Genomic DNA, 22,600 nt, shown 5'->3' with positions numbered 1-22,600 from the left:
CTGATCTATGTGTTAACACAGCAGTTAAATCCTAATTGCCATATTTTTCATCAGTTTTGAAGCTGGTGTGTGTTCAGTTACTGAAAGATCGAATCTGTACAAGAGCCATATTAAAACTGCTTCTTTTTACATGAGCACAATAATATGAATGAACTATTTGTGTAAATTCAGACGTAAACCCACAGTGGGACTTTATTTATCTCCACTCAGCAGAGAGCTAATTTGAGACTAGTTAATAAGGTGATATTATATTTTACAATTGATTTTTTGAGTCATGTTATAGAAACCGTAGCTCTGCTTCCCAGCAAAATCCATTGATCCTTCTCAACCTAAACGTTTAAAGTTCAATTTAACATTTAGGGAGTAAAAGGTCTCTGAAGGGACTCGTATCCATTGATTTTGTGTCAGAGTTGAAGAGCTAAAGTTTAAAACACACTGAGCCTACAGGGTAAAGAAAGCCTTGTATTCTTGTAGCCACATGGAGCTGTGTAAACTCATTCTTTGCCTATTGTTTTTCTGTAGAGGTTACAATAAAAGCGCTTAAAGAGAAAATCAGAGAATATGAACAGACCCTGAAGAACCAAGCAGAGAATATAGCTCTTGAAAAAGAACAAAAATTACAAAATGACTTTGCAGAGAAGGAGAGGTGAGTGTTTGTGCGTGTAGGTGTTGTATGGAGGGAAGGAAATCATATTTTTCTGCTTTATCTTCCCAAGTAGGGCCCTTCCTTCAGTTCATTCAGACAGCTCATACATTGAATCATTCTAGTGATTTGTTTGACACAGAATCATTTGATACTCAACTTTACACAGAAAGACAATTGTGCAAGTGAATAAGTGAAACAAGGACAGATTGTTACTTCACTGCACTGATGTTTTTGGGATGTTACTTTCAGAAGTGCGCAAACCTACTTTTATTCTTCATTAGTTGGATTGTCCTTTGTGACTCTAATCTTTCTCCATTAGCTGACAGTGTAATTCAGACAGTCTTGTGTGTCACAGTACCATTGTACATCAGTTCAACACAGAGCATTTCAAGAGGAAATATTGTACCCAGCAATATGGATACCTACTTGCATGGTAACAGGAATCTGGCAGTGAGCCAGAGCTCTGTGGCTCTCACTCAGAACTTAATTTTGAAAAGAGTTTGCATGCTCCTATATGTCAAAATAATATGTAATTAATTTCTCACTTAATTGATTTTTTTTAAAGCAAACTTGGAAGCATTTCTAATTTTTCAAAAGCTAGCAAAATCTAGCTAAAAACCTTTTCTATAATTTAGATCAGCTGTCAGGGAAGTTAGAGTGTACATTATAGAAGGGAGGGTGTTAACAGGTTGTTTTTCAGTGATGAGCCCTCAACTTAGGTACCCCTCCCTTAGTCCAACAGTGGCTGGATCTGCGAATCTTCAGTACATACTTCAAGGCATACCATTTTCATAGGCTGCTTGTGTGGGTGGTTGGATTGATCATTTAGATTAAGGTATGAGTGGGATGAAGCTACATGTGAACTGAGAGATACTTTTTAAAATCAATATTTGATAGTTACTTTTTGTTGTATAATAGGACCAAAGTTTCTTGTTTCTAACAAATCCAGTTTACATACATATATATAAAAAAATAAAATTAAAGTAATGACAGTTTAGTGGAAGGTAAATTACAGAAAAGGGTGTGTGTTAAAGAGGTGATTTTTGACTACAAAACACAACCTAAAATTATATAGTTTAAGGTGGAGAAAAAAAAAACTTTGACCTGAGTTTCTTGCCATAGATACTTGTTAACAAGTTTGATAGAAAATAAAATGTATTGTCTGGTTCAAAATTACTGTATCAGAGAATACGTAAACATACAAAGGAATACTCAAGATTTGTGACAGTTAGAAAGTTTTGGTTGATTTTGTCTGAATAGGATTTTTTAAAAAATATGTTCCCCAGGGAGACATTTAGGATGTTGGGCGCTTTATGCACTATCATTACTATTTAAAATCTGCAGAATAGCTAAAAGTCTCCAGAAGGATGTCACAGCAACTCTATGCCTAGTATAGGCTTTATAAGTCTGGCCTTTAGCAAAGAGTGTGGTGACTGGATGGCCAAGTGACATGAAAGCGTGTGCTGTAACTGACACAAATAAGGGAACATTGCTTATGGACATAAGAAATGTGAGCATATTGAAAGGTCTGATCCTGTTATATAGGAAATAGCAATGTAATATTTGTTTTGAAATGTGTATAGTTTTTTTAGGGGGTGGTTAATACTGTTGTTGCATCTAGAATCCATTGCAGTTATGATGAAACAGCTGTCAGATCTATTGAGGATATCATTTATAGCAACAAATTCCTTCATTATGACTGAAAAATGGAAATGTATCATTCTTCTTGTGCTAACTTTGTACAACAGTGGGTGCGTGGTGACAATTTTCTTAATGTGTGTGACATTTCCAAAACAAATTATGCTACGGAAAACCTTCCACTAAAGATATTACGTAGATAGCAGTCAACTCTTTTATTATGTTAACAGCTTAAATTTTGAAATAGCTACACTGTTAACATGTTAATAACCAGGATTCCAAAATATGCACAGCATTCCATGAGAAATGGCTTATGGTTCCCATTGTGGTATCTTGTAGTATACATGGTGGTGTTATTTGCCTGATTACAGTTGAGCTGGTTAATCTCTGTCTCTCTCAAAATTGCAAAATACAATTGGTAAACAAGATCACCAGCTCCATTTTCATCTCTCCTTTTTTTCTTTTTCAGAAAGTTGCAAGAAACACAGATGTCAACAGCCTCGAAGCTGGAGGAGGCCGAACACAAAGTTCAAGCTTTACAAACAGGTTTGGCATTGCTGTTATGATCTATACCAATGGCCAGGCTGGTGGTAGGATAAATACAACAAAAGGAAATCAGGACTGAGCTTGAACCAGATCTTGCAAGTCTACGTTAGGACTCAGGGGAAGATCCAGCAATGCTTAAAAATTGCCCTGCAAATCAAAGCTTCTGTTGGGCTTCTTATCCCGGGGGCCTCAGGCATTGGTGGCATTTTGATCTCTCTCCTGTTCTCTGCCTGTGGTACACTGCAGTTTAGTCTCCTGAAGACTGAAATGCTGTTGTCTAATCCAAATTATTGGGGTCAGTATAGCGGTAACTGGGTGAAATTTAATGGCCTGGGCCAGATCAGTCTACATGATCTAATAGTCCCTTCAGGCCTTAAACTCTGTATCTATCAAATAAATGCACACGTGTGCTATAGCCAACTATTGGTGGCTGTAGTGGGTAAAACCTATTTAGTATAGGAGATACGTCATTGGAATGTTCCTGCAACTAAAACAGGCCAAAGAGCTGCTGACTATATCCATGTTTGCCTTTCCACATTGTATTGTGCTCTGGTCTCTCACACCCCTAATCTGTGCTATATATAATGGTCAGAATTCAATGTGAACCTTATTTCTGCTTCACATCAAGCAACCTGCTATTTACTTTGCTATTCATCCTTGCACAGTTATGTTTGCCAATCCATCTAAGGTAGGGCCCATTGGGTTCCTTTTTCCTTATGAACACAAGACATTTAAATTTGACTTGATGGACTGATTGGAATAAATATTTTATTTGAAGGAGCAATGTGAAATGAATAATGTTTAGCTACATTAAGCAGAATGGTAACTGGAAACTTTTACAATTCAAAAGAAACATTAAAAAATACAGAAAAAATAACTCTTAAAACCTTTTCATCATCTAAGTCATTATTTGTTTGGTCAGGTAGAATACTTAATGCAAAATGATTTTTTGGACAGGAAACCGTTTATAGTGGGATAAAAAATTGCGTAGCCTTTTTACATTGCACAAAGTACTGGTCTGTTACAGTACCAGTAATGTTTCAATGTTTTATGCCTTCTAGCCTTGGAAAAAACTCGGACAGAATTATTTGACCTTAAAACAAAATATGATGAAGAAACTACTGCAAAGTAAGATTTCACTATATTCTTCTTACGTATCTTCCTTTAGTATCCGACCTTCCTAATTTTGCATGTTATAACTGGAAAGAAGGATGAGATGGAGGTGGTTTTGAAGGAGAAATAAGTAGGAAAACATAGGCATAATTGAATATCCTGTACTGAGACTGATTACACTAGTGTGTCTTCCACAGAGTCCATAGTTCCTCTCCTGTCTTGGGTGGGCAAGGTAGGAGGCGGTGCAACAGGGCAGAGAGTGGGTGGTGCCTTGGTTCTGTCCCAGCTAACGAACCAGCGTGCTACAGGAACATATACCGTGTAGCATAAGGACTTCGGACAATTTATGCCCTCCGTGGAGCAGTAGGGAGACCAGGAAGAAGATTGACTCTCCAAGTCACAATCTCCCCTCCTGTGCGTCTCCAGGGCAACAAAACATTACCCCTTATGCTGGGCCATAGCATATTGCAATAATCTCTAGTCCTTAGTAATAAGAGGAATGTGGTGGTCATGTTTTTGCCTATAAGATGTTGTAGGTAGAGATCTGTCTGTAGTAGTAGTACTACTAGTAGTAGTAGTCTGTAGTAGAGGCCTGCTGGCAACCATTCTTCAGTTGTGTCCAAATCTGCATCAAAGTTTAGTTCTTTAGGGACTAATTTTGCAAGTTCTGAGATTCAAGCTACAGTGCTTGAAACTTGTGACTGGGCCCTTAATGGTTAAGGTTCAGTGTTCACCATAGAAACAATTTTTATCCCCTTCTTACATGGACTCTATTAATTAAATTTTAAATGCATTTTTAAAATTCTCTTGTTTGAAACACCTTACTCAGAATTTGGATGTATTTTGTTTTCTTACTGATTGCATTCTTTTATCAGTGTGTATCGGTTGGAACTGTGTTTCTAATGGAGCTAGACATTAACATAGATTTTGCTTATCCTTTTCCATGGGTTGGTATCATTGATGACACTAGCTCTGTTATTAAAAATTTCTATTACAGTGGATTCACAAGCCTCAGTCATGGATGAGGACACATAAACATGTGTAAACTCTCTTGTTTTTTATATAAATATTTCACTGGCAGAATGGTGGATTTCTTCTTTTCAAAAAGTGGGATTTCCTTCCTCTGTAATTATTTTAAGGTGGGAAAAATTTTACTCTAAACTATTTGATAGACTATCTGGTGTATTTTTTTCCTTCTGAGATAGTTATATACAGAATATTTGGAGTTGGTCTCGCCTATCATCCTTGCTAGCTATACCTACAATTAAGTAGAACCAACAAGTAGCACATCAGATAACATTTTCATTGTGTTCTGTAACGCAATGATTTTGTGGCCTGAGTCAAGAATATAGGCTGGCATCCCTTTTGTCCTCTATATAAGTTTGCTTTTCTAAAACCTTAGTTTAATCTGACATCAACAGAAATGTTCTTATGATTGTTTTACAAAACTATTTACACAGGAAATAAAAAAACAATCTCCTTCAGTATTTGCAACCCAAATTTTGCAGCTTGCATGAAAACATGAAAGGGGAACTGACTATAAATGAAAGTTAAACCAACAGTGTATTTTCATTGTCCAAGTTGAGAGAAATGTGAAAAGTAAACATACAGCAAAAAGGGTGAAAGGGGAATACATTTTTTTTAAATTCTTTTGGTCTAAATAATCTGAGCTGCTAATAGCCTTGACAGATTGTAAATTTTTTATTTAAATATATATGTGATTGTTATCTTCAACATGTATTTTAAAAAAAAAAAAGTGGTTCTGGTCCTCTGTGATTTGATGCAGATGAATTGGAATGCTTACAGACAAGGAAGTCAACTTTTTGGGGGGGGGGGGTTTGCGTTAATACTGGTTGTATGACTTTCAATTGTGGAATGCAGAGATTGGTGGTAATTGTTTGAAATGTCAAAAGTATCTGAATATTATAAAAAAAAGAAAAGCACAGCAGGGTAAGTTAAGGCATTAGGTATCTCAGCAGGCTTGGATTTTTCCACAGCAACTGTTTAGAATCATTATGAATCTGAAACTTAATGTGTAAAAATTGCTTGTTTATCTTTTGGTGGTTTTCTAAATTTTCTAGTACAATGTGGTATGTGCAAAGCGAAGCACAACTGAAACCATGTTCTTGACCATTTGCTAGCAGTGCAGCTTAGAATGAGATCAGTTTCTGAAATTAAAACCTTTAATAGTATTAAATCCTTTTGTCACGTGTTGCATAAAGATTTCCCCTTCTCACTAATGAGCAGGTAGGCCACTTAATATTCTTCTTCTGGGAGACTTGTCATCTGAGCACCCTTCTCCTGCCCTCTTTTATTGGACAAATATCTCGTGTCTAGGGCACTGAAGGTGTTAATCACAAAAATAAGTTTATGATGTGCAGTCATTGCAGTGTGTCAGCTGGAATATCAGAAGCTGAATTTGACAAGATGGCAGCAGTAAAGTTTTCCATGTGTAGGCTTGAAGTAAAATGTAATTAGCCTTTATGCACAGAACAAGGATCCATTGATGAATACAGCTGGTCTTTGTTTTCTTCTGTCATTGAGTGTGGGAGGTAAAAGTGTTCTTCTTCATGTTTATTAATGCAAGATTCCTTAGACAAATGGCAAGCACAGTTTAATATTTGTTGGAACACAGAGAGTCTTGCCAAAACAGTTGTGTAAGAGGATTTCAAGGTTTTCAGATTATAATCATGTCTGGGTTAAATAAATGAATGATTGCTCTGCCTTTTTCAATTAAAGAGGCACATCCTCTCTTGAAGCCTAATACTGATTTTGTTTGCGGTCTCACACGTTTCTATCAGCAAACCTGGATTTAACCAACACTAATGAGTTTGATCTGGAGATTCTATCAAAGCTGGAACAGAAAAAGCAAACTTGGATCTTGAGTTCCTGTCAAATTAAAGAAAAGCTTTTTTCCTAGTGAAAACAGACTGTTTGTCTGTGTAGGAAAAGAAATGCTCTACATGTTTTTCCTTGTGTTTTCTCCAGAACACACATTCTACTCATATCCTCTTTCGCTTCTGTTTTGGTGCTGCACACTCCAACAAGTGTTTCAGATTCCTAACCGACTTGTTAATGCTCTGTCAGCCAAAGTGCTGGAATTCAGTTTTAAGTGAACTCCAGAGCCTCCTCTTTGTTCTTACCCCTTCCCCCACAACGTACACGAATTGTAACTGGGAAAGGACCTTCAATTGTAACAAGCCTACTGTGTGTGCTACTTTACTGTTAACATGTGGGTTGAGGTGCCTTTGATGAAAGAAAGTATCACTGAAATACCACACTCCTGGTAAATTCTAAATAGTCTTATGAGGATTTTAGATACTGTACCTGTTCCTACAATAGAAAGCTGGCTAGTTGTCGGGCTTAATGGATAGTGATCAATAGCTCGATGTCTAGTTGGCAGCCGGTATCAAGCGGAGTGCCCCAGGGGTCGGTCCTGGGGCTGGTTTTGTTCAACATCTTTATTAATTACCTGGATGATGGGATAGATTGCACTCTCAGCAAGTTCGTGGATGACACTAAGTTGGGGGGAGAGGTAGATATCTTGGAGGGTAGGGATAGGGTCCAGAGTGACCTAGACAAATTGGAGGATTGGGCCAAAAGAAATCTGATGAGGTTCAACAAGGCCAAGTGCAGAGTCCTGCACTTAGGACAGAAGAATCCCATGCACCGCTACAGGCTGGGGTCCGAGTGGCTAAGCAGCAGTTCTGCAGAAAAGGACCTGGGGATTACAGTGGATGAGAAGCTAGATATGATTCAGCAGTGTGCCCTTGTTGCCAAGAAGGCTAACAGCATATTGGGCTGCATTAGTAGGAACATTGCGGGCAGATGAGGGAAGTGATTATTCCCCTCTATTCGGCACTGGTGAAGCTATATGTGGAGTTTTGCATCCAGTTTTGGGCCCCCCACTACAGAAAGGGATGTGGACAAATTGGAGAGAGTCCAGCAGAGGGCAACAAAAATTATCAGGGGGCTGGGGCACATGACTTATGAGGGGAGGCTGAGGGAACTGGGTTTGTTTAATCTGCAGAAGAGAAGAGTGAGGGAGGATTAAAAGCAGCCTTCAACTACCTGAAAGGGGGTTCCAAAGAGGATGGAGCTCAGCTATTCTCAGTGGTACCAGATGACAGAACAAGGAGTAATGGTCTCAAGTTGCAGTGGGGGAGGTCTAGGTTGGATATTAGGAAACACTATTTCACTAGGAGGGTGGTGAATAGGGTGACCAGATGTCCCGATATTTAGGTGTTTGTCCTGCATCCCGACCGATCTTTGGTCAGGACACAATTTGTCCTGATATTTCGTTCCGCCAGCAGCACTTGCCTTTTTTTTTCTTTTTTTTTTTTGCTCTGCTGGCGGACACCCCCTCTCTCCCTCCCCCCGCCCCCTCCAATGTGTCCCAATATTTTCTCCCTCTCATCTGGTCACCCTAGTGGTGAAGCACTGGAATGGGTTACCTAGGGAGGTGGTGGAATCTCCTTCCTTAGAGGTTTTTAAGGCCTGGCTTGACAAAGCCCTGGCTGGGATGATTTAATTGTTGTTGGTCCTACTTTGAGCAGGGGATTAGACTAGATGACCTCCTGAGATCTCTTCCAATCCTAATGATTTTATGATGTGTAGCAATAATCCTCCCTTCTCATCTCCTAAGAAAGTAGAACAATCTTCATTTTATAGGTTTGAATTATTTTATTATAATTACACCTGAGGATGCTGCAGGTGGGTGAATAGGTATATCAGCATTAAGACTATATCAGCACCATGTTACAAATTACCCTACAGTGATATTCGGAATCACTTTTGTTAATCTTGAATTACTTTTTAATGTACAGAGCACAGTTGATAAAAGGACACACTGATCCAGTAGACTCTGATTTAAGATTTCTGAATGATAGCTTTCCAGTGTTTAAAGGCCCGAATCTGAAAACTTTACTCGCATGAGTAAATCTGACTCGCAATAAAAAACATTTATTTCAATAATTATTATTTATCAATAACACTTAGGAGGCCCATTTTGGTAGGCACTGTGCAAATGTCTCTGCCTTAACAAGCTTAAAATGTAAGTTAATGACAACATACAACAAGTGGATGAAGCCAGTAAATAAGTATATAGGGGTAAAGTATTATTAGTACAAGTACATTTTCTATGTTCACTAGCTGTGTGTACTGTAGCTCACCCATTTACCTAGCAATCACAAACTGGCAGTGTTATGCAGGCATCGTGGGAGATGGGAGTTTTAAGAATAAATCGGAAGGAGGATAAAGCAGTAGTGACTTTACATATAAGTAAAGGTTGCAAGACTGGGCTCTTAGACAGAAAGCAGCATTCCACTTTCCGTCCTTGGGAATTATCCTTCCCCAATGTGGTGTTAATGGACTGGGGTTCAATTATTATATAATAGGGGCAAAATTCTCTCATTTATGCTGGTTTGAATCCAGATTAGCTTTGTTGACTTTGGCAGAGGGGTTCCTAATTTACAGTGAAAACAGAATTGGGCCTAAGTAGTTAGTTTTACACACTTTTAAAAAAAGGAATTTTTCTCCTTTAAGTACTAGGTTTGTACCGATATTTCATTTCTCAAATGTTTGTCATGTTCCAGTTTGTTGGTGCTGGAAGCCAGACTGAATTAAAAAACAGAAGTCTTGCTCCAGCATTACATAATTATTTTGATAGATGTTCTTAAATGTTGCTTCTCCTCATTGAACATGAAAAACTGTGATTAGTATGGCTGTGTTGTATGTGACATGAAATAGTTTCTCTTTGCTGTGCCTTTAAGCTCTTAAAGTTTCCTACATCCTGTCCTCCTGCTGAGTCATTAACTTCTAATGCCTGTCTCTGGAACTATTACCCTAGTTAAAATGATTTCCCTAAAAATGAAAGATAAGGAGTTTCATAAGCGGTGTATGCTCTAGCCTTTTTGCTGTAAAATTTCCTACAGTTGCCATCACTGGTGCAACCTCAACAGTGATCATAATGGGAGGAAATACAAGAGAGGAAAAGGCTAGCGTAGGTAAGACCATACAGTCTTGAAGGGAAGAATTTAAAGAAAAAAGAACGCCACTGCACTAAATCTCACTGGACTCTAAATGGTTTTTGGAATTTGAGAGAAAGAGATTTATGAAAGGTTTAAACCATGCTTCATGCAAAACTTACAAAGGTTTACAAGACCTAGTTGATAATATTTTGCTTAATGCACCAAACACTAGTGATGGGTGAAAATATTTTAGAGGTTCTGGTCAGACATTCTGCAGTTGATTCAAACCTCCTGGTTCTGTGAAATTGGGCTGAAAGTACAAATTGGCCTTTTTTCAAGATGTTTGTTCTAAACTTACCGCTTCCAGTTAGGCCAATAAAAACATTACAAGGCTATTTGCTGCCTCACCTGTAATGGAGTTCTTCTTTGGATTGCAGTATTACTACTGAATGCGAGCCCACCTTTATATAGCACTCTGAGAGCCTAGTATAAATGTTGAAGCAGCAAAGAATCCTGTGGCACCTTATAGACTAACAGACGTTTTGCAGCATGAGCTTTCGTGGGTGAATACCCACTTCTTCGGATGCAAGTAGTGGAAATTTCCAGGGGCAGGTATATATAAGCAAGCAAGAAGCAAGCTAGAGATAACGAGGTTAGATCAATCAGGGAGGATGAGGCCCTGTTCTAGCAGTTGAGGTGTGAAAACCAAGGGAGGAGAAACTGGTTCTGTAATTGGCAAGCCATTCACAGTCTTTGTTTAATCCTGAGCTGATGGTGTCAAATTTGCAGATGAACTGGAGCTCAGCAGTTTCTCTTTGAAGTCTGGTCCTAAAGTTTTTTTTGCTGCAGGATGGCCACCTTAAGATCTGCTATTGTGTGGCCAGGGAGGTTGAAGTGTTCTCCTACAGGTTTTTGTATATTGCCATTCCTAATGTCTGATTTGTGTCCATTTATCCTTTTCCTCAGAGACTGTCCAGTTTGGCCGATGTACATAGCAGAGGGGCATTGCTGGCATATGATGGCATATATTACATTGGTGGACGTGCAGGTGAATGAACCGGTGATGGTGTGGCTGATCTGGTTAGGTCCTGTGATGGTGTTGCTGGTGTAGATATGTGGGCAGAGTTGGCATCGAGGTTTGTTGCATGGATTGGTTCCTGAGCTAGAGTTACTATGGTGCGGTATGCAGTTGCTGGTGAGAATATGCTTCAGGTTGTCAGGTTGTCTGTGGGCGAGGACTGGCCTGCCACCCAAGGCCTGCGAAAGTGTGGGATCATTGTCCAGGATGGGTTGTAGATCCCTGATGATGCGTTGGAGGGGTTTTAGCTGGGGACTGTATGTGATGGCCAGTGGAGTCCTGTTGGTTTCTTTCTTGGGTTTGTCTTGCAGTAGGAGGCTTCTGGGTACACATCTGGCTCTGTTGATCTGTTTCCTTATTTCCTCGTGTGGGTACTGTAGTCTTGAGAATGCTTTGTGGAGATTTTCTAGGTGTTGGTCTCTGTCTGCGGGGTTAGAGCAGATACGGTTGTACCTCAGTGCTTGACTGTAGACAATGGATCTTGTGGTGTGTCCGGGATGGAAGCTGGAGGCATGAAGGTAGGCATAGCGGTCGGTAGGTTTTCGGTATAGGGTGGTGTTAATGTGACCATCACTTATTTGCACCGTGGTGTCTAGGAAGTGGACCTCCCGTGTAGATTGGTCCAGGCTGAGGTTGATGGAGGGGTGGAAGCTGTTGAAATCGTGGTGGAATTTTTCCAGAGTCTCCTTCCCATGGGTCCAGATGATGAAGATGTCATCAATGTAGCGTAGGTAGACAAGGGGCATGAGTGGACGGGAGCTGAGGAAGCATTGTTCCAGGTCGGCCATAAAAATATTGGCATATTGTGGGGCCATGCGGGTGCCCATAGCGGTGCCACTGATCTGGAGATATATATTGTCATTAAATTTGAAATAGTTGTGTGTGAGGATAAAGGCACAGAGCTCAGCAACCAGTTGTGCTGTGGCATCATCAGGGATACTGTTCCTGACAGCTTGTATTCCATCAGTGTGTGGGATGTTTGTGTAGAGAGCCTCTACATCCATGGTGGCTAGGATGGTGTTTTCTGGAAGGTCACCAATGCATTGTAGTTTCCTCAGGAAATCAGTGGTGTCACGGAGATAGCTGGGAGTGCTGGTAACATAGGGTCTGAGTAGAGGGTCTACATATCCAGACAGTCCTTCAGTGAGAGTTCCAATGCCCGAGATGATGGGGTGTTCAGGATTTCCGGGTTTGTGGATCTTGGGTAGTAGATAGAATAACCCTGGTCGGGGCTCTAAGAGTATGTTGATTTGTTCCAGTGTTAGTGTAGGGAGTGTCCTGAGTAGATGGGATCTGAGGGAAGTAGCCTGTAGTAGTAGTAGTAGTAGTATAAATGTTGTCATTAGCCTCTGCTTTTGAATGGGGAAATTGAGGCCTACAGAGATGAAGTGATATGCATAATGCCAAAAAGTCTGCTCCTGGCTGGAGTCTTGAAATGGGGGAATGGGAAGGAGGGAGATAACATAATGGGACAAAAGTTTTCAGAACTTTTAAACATCTACAGTGTGTGCATTTTTGATAAATCTAAATAAAGAGAACGTAATATTTGAAAGTTACTATTGAAGTCAAGCTGTTTGGACTCTGTTAAATTCTTGTAGCTAGTTTAATGTATGTACTGTTTTGATAGTGTAGACCTGAGCTAACTCTTGCAAGAGTTTCTTAAATATTTCCTTTGAAAATAATCAGTTCTATTTTCTGGTATAATGTAAAAGGCAGTGTGTTTTTAGCAGTTTAGAAAAAAAATCAGACATTCAAGCACACCCCTGGTTGTTATCCTAGTTCATTTTCTTTATCCTGACATTGTATAGAGGTCTTCAGATGGAAGGTCCTATACAAGTACAAAGTATTAAACATAGCATGAGTGGTAAGATCATGAAACTATCGCTCTTCCTGAGCAAGGCTGCCACTGATAAAGTTTGCTGATGACACAACAGTTGGGTACTTGGTAAATAATGACGACAGCAGGTCATTGAGAAAGTGATCAGGATTGCTTGGTAAGCTGGACTGTGTGTTTTAATACGAGTAAATGTAAATGCATACATCTAGGAACAGAGAATGCTTATGCAATGGGAGACTATCTTGGGAAGCAGCAACTCTGAAAAATATTTTGGGGAAGGGGAAGGTGGATAATCAGCTGAACATGAGCTCTCAGTGTGATGCTGTGTCCAAAAGGGATCATTGTAATCCTTGGATGCATAAACGAGGAAACCTTGAGTAGGAATAGAGAGGTTATTTTACCTCTGTATTTGGCTCTGGTGCAACTGCTGCTGGGAATACTCTGTCCGGTTCTGATTTCCACAGTTCAAGAAGGATATCGATAAATTGGAGAGGGGTCAGAGAATAATCATGAAAATGATAAAGGATTAGAAAACATGCCCTATCATAATAAGAGCTTAATATGTTTAGTTTTACAAAGAGAAGGTTAAGGGGTGACTTGATTACAGTCTATAAGTATCTACATGAAGAATAAATATTTAATAATGGGCTCTTCAATCTAGCAGTGAAAGGTGTAACGTGATCCACTGAACTAGGATAACGACCAGGGGTGTGCTTGAATGTCTGTGGGTTTAAAACACACTACCTTTTACATTATACTGGAAAATAGAACTGATTATTTTCAATGGAAATATTTAAGAAACTCTTGCAAGAGTTAGCTCAGGTCTACACTATCAAAGCTAAACAAATTCAGACTGGAAATAAGATGTACATTTTGAATCCTGAGAGTCGTAAGCCGTTGGAACAATTTATCAGTGGTCATGGTGGAGTCTCCATCACTGATAAATTTTTAAATCAAGTTGGGATGGTTTTTTCCCCAAAAAATCTGCTCTAGGAATTATTTTGTGGAAGTTCTTTGGCTTGTGTTAGAGAAGTCAGACTACATCATCGCAGTGGTCCCTTCTGGCCTTGGTATCTATTCCTATGCATGAATAACCCGTGGAAGAAGCTAGTTTCCATTTCCTTAATCATTGGGTCTTGGGGAATTCACAGGAGACAAGTGTCATCTGCACAACCTTCTCCTGTGCTATCTGTTCCAACTGCACAGAGGCCATGCTTCTGCAGGCCTATCCCAACTGCAACTGCCCCCGAATAGAAGAGAAGCAGAACAATTTAATACAGTCTATTAACTGGTACAAGTTTCCCCAGTGGGTCTGGGGGAAAGGATACCCCCGAGTTGCCCAGCCTACTCCCCCACCTGGTTCACTCGATTTCCTAAAGACTAAGCCCCACAGAGTTCCTGCAGAGGGCTTCCATGGGGAAGAAGAGAGGAGTGTGTTTCAGAGACAGAACTCCCCTTTTCTTCTTCTTCGAGTGATGTCGCTATGGGTGCACCACTGTAGGTGCGGCAGCGCCTCCTGCACCTGGGATCTGAGATCTTCATCAGCAGAGCCCGCTGGACTGCACATGCATACCTCCCGCTTCGTGTTGTGAGCAGGACCTATAATATATATAGCGCTGTGTGGTCTGACTGCCCCTCCCCCCAATTCCTTCTCTCCCACCTTTGGTCTAGGATGGAATCTGCAGCAGAGCCCACATCTCCTGTTCCCTCAGTAATGCCATACCTGTTAGTTGTAGTGTAGTTAGTACCTTTCTTCTTCTGCTGCTCCTTTCCTCTATCAAAAAAACAAACAAACCAGAAGTCCTTGCTCTTTTTTGTTTTAGCTTTACCTTTACAGTTATTCCGTAGCCTAGGTTTTCATTTCCCTGCTTCCTGCCGTTCCTGACCGGGAAGCATTGTCCCTCACTCTTATGCCCAGATCTCCCAAGTTTAAGAGGCTCTTGCAGAGCCACCTTCTTGGTAATGGATGGCCACCTGCACCTGTATTTGCTGTCTGGGAGACAGACACATACCACAAAAATGTTCCCGCTGCCACGACTTGATGGCCAGGGCCAGAAAAGACTGGGACATTTGGTTAAAATTTCTCTGCATCTGGTATTGGACCCGGACTCTCCCGCTATGAGGCCCTCATGCTCTGCCAGGTCATCTGCCGATGCTCATTCCCCACATCCCTCTAAGAGAAAGTCGTCTCTTTCTTGTTCTGATGAGAAGAAATGTGCTTCCTCCTCACACTCTGAGGCACAGCCTGCCAGAACACCATCCCCTGCGAGGTCAGTCACCTCAACATCCTCTAACAGGGGACATAGCTCCACGGCACGAGTATCTCCTGTACAAAACAACTGTCTAAAGATCCTAATAGGGCAGACCTACAGCCCTCGGTACCATCTCTTAGCTCTGGAGTCCAAGACAGACCACCTGTGCATGGATTCCAGAGGGGATAGTGGAATCTTAACAGCATAGTCAGCTGAGCTTGATTTTTTTTTTCTTCATGCTGTCATTTTAGCCACACATTGGAGTATAAGAGTCCTAGTGTGTTTGAGTCTAAAGTAGCTAAAATATAGTATATATTATACCTTTGTAAGGAAATTTTGCCCTTGAAAATATAGAAAGCACCCAGTACCTGCCCGTGGTCTTTGGGGCATAGCTACTGCTCGACTTGAATAACAGAAAAAGATAATCTGAATAAATCCATGGATCATCATAAACAAACAGTTAATCTATTTTCTATAGGAACCTGTCTTATGTGATATGCAGGTTTGCATATTCCTAATCATAAAGCAAAGCCCTTTGTCAGGTACTATATTAAAATGTCACATGCTGCAATATACTTTTCTCTACCTAGCCATGCATTTAATACATAATCTTTTTTATTAGCATTTATTTGGTACTTTTCGAACACTTCTGAAGACAGATTCCAGCTGCTTAACCCATTCCTACATGATGATTGTGTGGGCAAACAAATGAGTATATCTTATGTGTGGCATGCTTCCTCGTTTAACTGAAAAAGGTGGCTGCTCAAAAATGGGAAGCAAGTAAAAAAACTTCCCTGTTCTATGACCTTTCAGGGTTGTGAATTACAAAGTCCAGAGCCCTGAAAACACACGGTGTCACTGTTCTCATTATTTTCCTTCACTTTTTGGAAAGTCACACATTTTCCATAAGTGTTGGAGGACCATCCTAGTTATATGCAGACTCTGGAGTGCTTCATAATACCACTTTGCAAATTCACCCCACGTTTCCATTTTGGTTTTATTTGTTATTTATAGAGAGCTCCTTGTGATCTGTCAATAGCTATGTTTCTGGCACAAAGCTTTTTAAGTTTTATTAGATATCAATATGCTACTTCCTCATTGGTCTTTTAGTGTCTCATTAGTTGTGACCATAAATGTACCCAGTCCCTTCACTTTCTTTACATTTTGATACAGGGTCCAAGATATCGTATATCCTCTGACCATAAGAGATGCATGCTAGTTTTTATGTAGTTAGTAAAAAGAGGTCTTGCACAAAATGCTGGTTTTATACTGTAAGTTTCAAAGTATTACACTATAGCCCTACCTATATAGGGTCTGATATTGAGAATGGCTGAGTATACTCACTGCTCCTGTTGACTTCAGGGACTTGATCAGGGCCAGAGAAAGTAAATTCTACTGCTTTCTTGATGATTTACAGATGAAAGCTTCAGCCTGATTTAGGAGTTTAAAACTTTTGACATCATTAATTTCCCCATCGCACCCATATATAACCAGCTTTTAAGGAGCGCTATAAACGTCTGTAGCCCCCCACCCCCCAAATTTTACTGCTTTACAAAATGCCAGTGCTACTTTACTTTTAATCCATCCTTCAGGTGCAACCCAATTGCAGCAGGGAGGGAATTGCTCTTGTGGAAACATGTCTCTGGGGCGTGAGTGTTCATGCATTCCCAGAGACAATCTGTCTACACCTGTCTGGGTGAAGGAGGGATGGGCAATGTTCTGGTTGGTGATAAGGGGGATTGTGTTGCCTCCAGACATTCAGCAGGCTAGGAAGTGGTATGTCCCAGCTACTTCAGAGTGGTCTAACAGTCACAGGAACGTGTCACCTGGAATGACCCAAAAATTACTGTGTCATTTGCAGTAGTTTAACCTACCCACCCCAGTTCCTTATTCAAGGAGCAGTTTCAGAATTGAGAAGAACGAGGGTAAAACACGTGGCAGTACTTGGCACAGAAATAAAGCTTCAGGTCAGGGAGTAGCCTGTTTTATCTGCTTCAGAAACTTCTAATGGTCACAGGGACATGTCACTTGGGGTGAGCCAAGAAGTATTTTGTTTGTACACCCGCTCATCTGTTACTTATTCAAATGAAGAGACAATTACAGCACGTGGAGTAGGAGTTTTATTTGTTCCACAGAAATATTATGAAATTCAACCACAAGTTGGTGAAATTTCTAAAAAAAAAAAAAATTAAACATTTATCAAAGTGTATTTTTTAAAAATCAGCCTTTTGACTAAGGAATGGTAACCACAAATTAGGAACATGGAACCATCAACCAGTTTCAGTTATGTCTTTGCGTTTGGGAGGGAAGAGTGTATTTACAAGCCTGCAAATCTAATAATAATCTTTTATATTTATCGAGCATGACTCCCCAAAGAAAGATCTTTACAAATATTAATTCATTGCCTAGCTGCTGTGACAGTTATCACTATTTTATAGAATGGAAAACTGAGGCACATAGCTGTTGACTAGGTCCACAGAAGGGAGTTAAAGCTGGGATCAGAACTCAGAAGTCAAATCAGTAGGGAAAGTCCATACCTCTGTCTCTCCAGCTCTCTGCTTCTTTCACTCACATAGCACTTCTCAAAGCTCAATGTGAATGCTAGCTAATTACATTTCACTTGTGATGGTGTTAACAACAATTTTGAATAAACAAATTAACAAAATATGGTTTGTGTTGAAAGTAGCCCTTTAAAATAATCCTTTGGTCAGTAGCTTGCAACATCTGATCAGCCAGAATTTTCTAATTTTGTGATTTTGAGCAATGAAGGCTGGTGTTACAAAATGCTGACTTCCAGCTTCTCTTCAGTCCTCTTTGCACGTCAACAAGCCCTATACTTGTTTTGAAATTATTTTTGTTTAATTTTTGTTTTAGGCATTGTAGCTGCCCTTGGAGCTTAATATGTTAAATACCAAGCAGTGGCTAAGAATTTATTTGCTACAGTTTTTTTCAACGGTTATATGTATTTGTTACACAGTGCTACCCTCTTACTCATGCAACTGTGTAACTATAGAGTAACTAACTGTCTTATTAGATCTAAATTCAGTCTTTATTGGAGACACTTCTGTGAAAATGGGAACAGTTTATACAGTGCTATCCCACATGGCTGTGATAATGTAAAGGCAACTGGAGTCACGCTGCAGAGAGACAACTATACCCTGCTTTGCGTTTCACCATGTGCATGTGGGAATCTCTGTCTTATGTAAAACCAAATGAAATGCTATGCCAAACAGCTGGCTATGCAGCCAGAGTGCCCAGGATCTTTCTTCAGGGCCATCGTTAAAAGATTTCACAAAGCCTTAAAAATGAAAAGTTTCCTTTCCGAGAGAGAGATAATTGAACTCATTGATTTGTTTCACGGTTTGTTTGCCCTTTCATTCCCTTCCTGAGGTGCTGTTTGTTGAGGAATGTCTCCAATTGCCAGAAAGACAGTGGGGTGTCTAATATTTCCCTGGCAGCTCTCCTTTCAGCCAGAGCAGAGTATTGTGGCAAGCCTGCGATATGAATTTTTAATGCGGAACTTTATAACATAGCCCTTGCAGCACGGCTGCACTACTCTCTTGAGCTTTCAGATTTAATGCTCTGATGAACAGAGCACAGACTTGGGGCAGTTTACATCAGTCAGAATTAACCCCTCAATTACCAAATGTAGATCAGTTCATTTCCCTGTAGATTAACACAGAGTGTAGTAGACAGGTTTCAAATAATGTGCTGGAAAAGGTATCAGAATAACTTTGATTCCTAAAATGCTGATCTATAATTCATACCTTGACCTCTGTTTCTGATTATGGGGGTCTTTTAATGTTTGTTACTCTTTGTTACAGTAGGGTGGTGATGAAGCACTGGAATGGGTTACCTAGGGAGGTGGTGGAATCTCCATCCTTAGAGATTTTTAAGGCCTGGCTTGACAAAGGCCTGGCTGGGATGCTTTAGTTGGGATTGGCCCTGCTTTGAGCAGGGGGTTGGACTAGATGACCTCCCGAGGTCTCTTCCAACCCTAATCTTCTATGATTCTTCTTTGATTCTATGCTGCCCCAGGGGTCCTGGCTCCCCACCACCAGCTGGGAACCTGATTGAACTGAGTCTCCCCATTGGGAGCCCAGGTGGCTGCCCTGCTCCCAGCGGAGAGCTTGAGAGCCTGGGGGGTCAGCCTGGCTCCTGGTGGGATGCTGTGTGGAACTGGGCTCTAAGCCCCCCTCTTAAATTGGTGAAACACAAGGCACACTGTGATCACCTAGTCTGACCTCCTGCATAACACAGGCCATAGAACTTCCCTAAAATAATTCCTAGAACAGATCTTTTAGAAAAACATCCAATCTTGATTTAAAAATTGTCAGTGATTGAGAATCCATCACGATCATGGGTAAGTTTGCCTCTATTTGTTGCCTTTATATAAATCCATGGTACACCCACATCTTGAATACTGAGTGCAGATGTGGTCGCCCCATCTCAAAAAAGATATATTGAAATTGGAAAAGGTTCAGAAAATGGCAAAAAAAAAATTACTGGGGGTATGGAACAGCTTCCATATCAGGAGAGACTAATGAGACTGGAACTTTTCAGCTTGGAAAGAGATGACTAAGGTGGGATATAATTGAGGTCTATGAAATCATGGCTGGTGTGGAGAAAGTAAATAAGGAAGTGTTATTTACTCCTTCTCATAACACAAGAACTCGGAGTCACAAAATGAAATTAATGGGCAGCAGGTTTAAAACAAACAAAAGAAAGTATTTCTTCACACAACGCACGGTCAACCTGTGGAACTCTTTACCTGAGGATGTTGTTAAGGCCAAGACTATAACAGGGTTCAAAAAACAATTAGATAAATTCATGAAGGGATAGGTCCATCAATGGCTATTAGTAAGGCTACGTTTTAGTTATGGTTATTTTTAGTAAAAGTCATGGACAGGTCACGGACAGTAAACCAACATTCACAGCCTGTGACTTGTCCATGACTCTTACTATATACCCCTGACTAAAACTTGGAGGGGAGGGGAGGGGGCGCCAGGAGTGCTCAGGGAGTTGACAGGGCTGGGGCAGGTTCCCTACCCGGCTCCTGGGAAGTAGCAACTTCCAGCTCCTAGCTCCACGTGCTGCCTCCGCTCCTCCCCAGGCCTTGGTTCTGCAGCTCACATTGGTGGAGGCAGCACGTGGAGCTGTGAGCTGAGGGAGGGGAGTTACTGTCACGTGGAGGGGGCTCCCTGGAAGGGCAAGTGCCACCCCGCACCCCAATCCCTAGCCCTCATTGCCCCCCCCAACTCCTGCTGCTGGGGGGTGGGGGAGCCCGAGAGTGCCCCAGCAGCAGTCAGTGCGACTGGCCCAGGGGCTGCCTGAGCTGCTTAGGCGGCTCCTGGGCCAGCCGCACGGGCCGCTGCTGAGGTCATGGACAATCACAGAATCCATGACCTCTGTGACAAACACAGAGTCTTAGCTATTAGCCAGGGTGGGCAGGGATGATGTTCCTAGCCTCTCCTTGCCAGAAGCTGGGAAAGGGTGACAGGGAATGATCACTTGATGATTACGTGTTGTGTTCATTCCCTCTGGGGCACCTGGCATTGGCCACTGTCAGAAGACAGGATACCAGGCTAGATGGACCTTTTGGTCTGCTGTTCTTATGTTAAGTTGTTCCAATGGTTAATTACTCTCCCTCTTCAAAATGTACGTCTTATTTCCGCTTTGATTTTGTCTAGTTTCAGCTTCCAGCCATTGGATCATATTATGCCTTTCTCTGCTAGATTGAAGAGCCCACTGTTAAATATTTGTTCCCCACATATGTACTTACAGTCTGTAATACTGTCACCCCCTAACCTTCTCTTGGCACCTTTAAGAGGCAAGAAGATGTACTTATTGTTGTGGGATGATAACTGGCTGATGTACCCTCTGCGCTCAGTTATAATGTCCGAACACTGAACTATTACACTAGCAGGCAAACATTCTCAAACCTGGCCACTTCAAATTAGGCATCTACATCAATGTTTAGGCAACTAATTAAAGTGTGGCCTGATTTTGAAAGATGCTGAGCCTCAGTGACTCCCATTGTCTGAAAATTTCAACCACTGTAATTATTTGGCTTAATCTTAGAGATGCTGAGACTCCTCAAGTTCCAGTGAAGTCAAGGCACTTTGCAGTATCTGACTCTTCGTTTTCAGAGTATTGTGAAATCCCTAGAAGATGAGATGCACCAGAGATACTGTGTAATTCTATTCTACACGGACTTTGAAAAAACAAGAGGTGACCAAAGTCATGTTTGGGATGATGGAGCTACAAAATCTTGTTCAGAGAATGCATGCAGTTTAGTTAAAACTGTAGTCTTTAGACATTTCACATCTTTTAGTGAAACCTTGCAATGAGAATGACATATCTCACCATGGTCTGATTTGTGTTTTAGTCTCTCGCACACAAAAACAATTGCTTTCATCAGCAAAACACATATGCAAACTCAATGTAAATATAGGACTTAAAAGGCATTATTCAACAGAATTTTTGCCTCTTTTCTATAATAGGAAGTATAAATAATATCGTAGGCCTGAGTTAGCAGATATGTTTCTTTTAGCTCAATAGCATAGCATTTACCAAGAAAACTGGAGACCAGAATTCTTCTCCTATTAGTGACTTGTTCCATCAGTTTCCTCTTTAGTAATAGGCCATCTAGAGCTCCTCCCACTATGTATTAATGCACTGTTCAGTAGTCCCACCTCTTCCCCCAAGCCCTTGACCACCTCTTTCCCTGAGGCCCTGCTCCTGTCCACTCCTTCCCCACCTTCCATCTCTCTCTGCTTCTTTTCTTCTTCACCCCTACCCCCAGCTTGGGTCAGGAGGGACTTGCCTGCGGAGCCGGAGTGGGAGCTGCAGCTGCCCGACAAAGGTAGGAGGCAGCTCCAGCTGAGTAAGGGCTGGAGCCGGCACTCGCAGTAACTGGACTTTGGGTGTCTGGTCAGTAGATCTGAATGGATGCTGTCAGGTCCTCTTTTCGACCGGAAAGTCTGGTCGAAAACTGGGCACCTGGCAACACTATTAGCACTCTGGAACTCCTGACCCTAGGCAGGAGGGAGTGACCTGTGGTGCTGTTTGTTCAGGAAGATAAGTGATAGTCCCCATTTGGGCATGTTTGAACAAGGAAATACATCAGTGTTCTCAGTCACTTCAGACCCAGAGAGAACATGGGCCTGTCATGTTTGCAGTGTGCACCCTTTCTCAACCGAGTGTTCAAATAGGCACTCAAGTATAACATACACAAATTGAGAAAAAAGATGTCTGTTTTTAACCTGCAAATGCTACAGTATAGCTAACTTCTGTGCAGTGACGTGCAAATGAGTTCATTTTATTTGAATAACATAAATAAATAAATACTAATTTGATGAAGACCTGTTTTGGGGGGGAAAGCAATTATTTTCATGTGACTATTTCATTAATTACTCGGGGAAAAAAATGCTGATTGTGTATTTCTCTGAATCAAGAGAGGTTTTCCAACAGCTCCTCTTACGTTGTCTCCATAACTACTGCACACTTACCTGACACAGT

General features: G+C 41.0%; 1 protein-coding gene across 21 annotated transcripts in view; it reads left to right on the top strand.

Annotated features, from left to right (window-relative positions):
- The window catches only part of CUX1 (cut like homeobox 1), a 417,182-nt gene that overhangs the window by 219,696 nt on the left and 174,886 nt on the right, over positions 1 to 22,600 (top strand). For all 21 annotated transcript variants that reach the window (XM_044993433.1, XM_044993434.1, XM_044993432.1 and 18 more), the window contains 3 exons: positions 523 to 646; positions 2,754 to 2,830; positions 3,892 to 3,958. In XM_044993433.1, coding sequence (XP_044849368.1) covers positions 523 to 646; positions 2,754 to 2,830; positions 3,892 to 3,958 — 268 coding nt within the window. The remainder of the gene's footprint in view (positions 1 to 522; positions 647 to 2,753; positions 2,831 to 3,891; positions 3,959 to 22,600) is intronic.

This window comes from Mauremys mutica, chromosome 19 (assembly GCF_020497125.1).
Source record: "Mauremys mutica isolate MM-2020 ecotype Southern chromosome 19, ASM2049712v1, whole genome shotgun sequence".
NCBI lineage: Eukaryota > Metazoa > Chordata > Testudines > Geoemydidae > Mauremys > Mauremys mutica.
Note: the sequence above shows the minus strand (reverse complement) of the source record. Positions and strands in the feature narration are given on the sequence as shown.